The 2,573-nt window shown below is 40.8% G+C and overlaps 1 protein-coding gene across 1 annotated transcript; it reads right to left on the bottom strand.

Annotated features, from left to right (window-relative positions):
- Positions 1-216: 216 nt before the first annotated feature.
- LOC143535159 (uncharacterized) lies at positions 217-1,665 on the bottom strand. The gene has a single exon (XM_077029495.1). The coding sequence runs from the start codon at positions 1,663-1,665 to the stop codon at positions 217-219; it is 1,449 nt and encodes a 482-aa protein (XP_076885610.1).
- Positions 1,666-2,573: the final 908 nt, after the last annotated feature.

The following is a 2,573-nucleotide window of genomic DNA, read 5'->3' as shown; positions in this document are numbered from 1 at the left end:
AAATTCTCCTCCATTATCTGATCTGAAAATCTGTATAGGGCAATGGAATTGGGTTTCGACCATTTGATGAAACTCGATGAATTTTTCAAAGACCTCAGATTTGTGCTTTAAAAAATACATCCAGGTCATACGAGTGCAGTCATCAACAAATATAACAAAATACCGAAAGTTCTGCCCCCCCCACAACCTTTGCTGGTCCCCAAACATCAGAATGGATTAGCGAAAAAGGAACATCAACACGAGTATTATTAGGCTTATAGGGTGCATTCTGGATATGGTTTTTTGTAAGATGCAGAAGGTAGGGTGCATTAGAACTGAACAGTTTAATTCTTTCGTGACATGGCTAATGGATAAAAGTTTATGTGACAGTGTGGGAATATAAAGACAGTTTGACAATTTCAAGGTTGGTGACACTTCAACCGTTCCTCCCCCTTTAACGGTAATCATTTCTCCACTTGCAGTCTGGATATGGTTTTTTGTTGGTTTCGACTTAGCTTTTATATCTGAAATGTCAAATGTCATTGTATCTGTGGCGCCGCAGTCAAGTATCCAAGAATTATTGAGACCGTCACAAACTTTTGCAACATTCACTTTTCCCATTGTTTTCAAATCATTATTCTGTTGCAAAATAGATTTTTGAAAGGTTTTTGGTGATAGTTCATGATTTAGAGTGGAGTTTTCAAGTAACTTTCGAAATTCAATGGAAAAATATTCAACTTTGAAGATAGACGAGGGACTTGAATGATAATTATTTGAAATACAAGGGGTTCTAATAAAAGGGTTTGAGTTATCAATCTCAAACCCTTTACCTGTGTCGCTATCTTCTTCTTCCACTACCGCTGCAAGACCCCCGAATCCTCCTCCACTGCCCCTTTTTTTTCCGGTGAAGCCGCCGTCGTTGACGGCTGTCTTGTTGTCCACGGTGGCTCCCGTTTTTCCCCCATCTTTGTTATTACCCTTTTTGTGGCCATTAGTCCACCACTCGGGGTACCCAATGATCTTGAAGCATTCTTCCTTAGTGTGCCTGGTCATACCACAATGGGTGCACTTCAGGTGAGTTTTATCTGGTTTAGGTGGCTGTGGCCGGCGAACACCCTTTGCTGCAAGGCCGGTTCCGTTAGGGTTTTCTGGGTCGGTTGCTATGAGCCCAGCCGCCACCCCTGATTGTTCATCTTTTGGGTTTATTCCTAGAATTTTCTGGTGATTTTCTTCCTTCCGGATTATTGCATATGCTTCCTCTGCAGAGGGGAGGGGTTCTGATCGAAGTATTTCCCTTTTTACAGGTTCATACTTCCGATCCAAAGAACTGAGAAATTGAAATAGCTTTTGTTCAGACCTGATTTTGGTATAGATTTGGATGTCTTCCGGGCACTTCATCGGGTTTGGATCAATTCTTTCAATTTCTCCCCATATCCCTTGTAGAGTAATCCACAGGTTTTCAAGGGAGGCATCATTCTGTTTAATCTCATTAGCCCTCACATGGAGATTAAAAGTTTGTAATTTATCCTTTCCGCTACTATAAGTGACCACCAGGGCTTCCCAAAGTGTTTTCGCAATGGGAAACTCAGTTAAGTTACTTGCAAGTACCGGCTCAATGTTTTGAATCAGCCATGAGAAAACGACTAGGTCGTCTTGTTCCCATTGCTCATACGTTGCATCAGTCATATTTGGGGGATCGGTGGTTAAATGCTTCAGTAATGCCTTTGATTTTCCACCTATAGCCACCCGAATCATTCGGGTCCACAAGGCATAATTCTGATTATTGAGTTTGAGATTGATCTGCAGGTTGTCGGATAATTTTGGATTTTGGGTTTGGAAGTTTTGAGGATTGAATCCATCCTTGAACAGCTTTGCAAGTTGGATGGCTAATTCTGAACCTGAATTGCCGTCTTCGGGACATGGCGATTAGGCTTGGAAAATTGGTTGAAGGCTTTGGTATATGATGAGCAATTCGGTCCTAGAAACAGGAACCATGCTCTGATACCATATTGAGAATTGATAGTCAGAGAATATGAAATTGGGAGAGAATTGTTCTATATTTTCTTATACATTACAATTACATTGGAGGAATAAATACAATTTCATATGGTCACAAAATAGGAAACACAATCGGGCATACGTAAAAATTGGCTCTAATTTTGGTGAGCCAATCACCTTATGTTTACAAGGGATATGATGAATATTTTCTGATCCTTAAATATCTCCATAAAATATTTCTTCATTTTCTAACATACCGCAATTGAGCATAGACACTTACAAATTTCTACCAGGTTCTCTGTTTTAAACGAACTAAACAGTCAGTCAGCCTCCTTCAACTTCTACCAGTTCAATCACTAGTCTGACAAACAGGTCGCAACTCATTCATGATCAGAACACCGGACACACCTTCGATCGAAAACTTACCCACCTTTATCAGAACCGGGACAAACCTTTGTTCGGTCAGAAACTTAGCACGATCGAAACTTGGAAACACCTTCTATTGAAAACTTACCGTGATCGGAACCTAGACACCCCTTCGATTGGAAACGTACCGGAGATCGAAACCCGAACACACCTTCGTTTGATCGTACCTC

Source organism: Bidens hawaiensis, unplaced genomic scaffold (genome assembly GCF_021521415.1).
Source record: "Bidens hawaiensis isolate Kalapana, Puna unplaced genomic scaffold, B.hawaiensis_p1.1 tig00010424_1, whole genome shotgun sequence".
NCBI lineage: Eukaryota > Viridiplantae > Streptophyta > Magnoliopsida > Asterales > Asteraceae > Bidens > Bidens hawaiensis.
The sequence above is the reverse complement of the archived record's forward strand: the minus strand, read 5'-3'. Positions and strand labels throughout refer to the sequence as shown.

Coding starts and splice junctions, on each gene's coding strand:
- LOC143535159 (XM_077029495.1), bottom strand. CDS start 1,665: ATGACTGATGCAACGTATGAGCAATGGGAACAAGACGACCTAGTCGTT.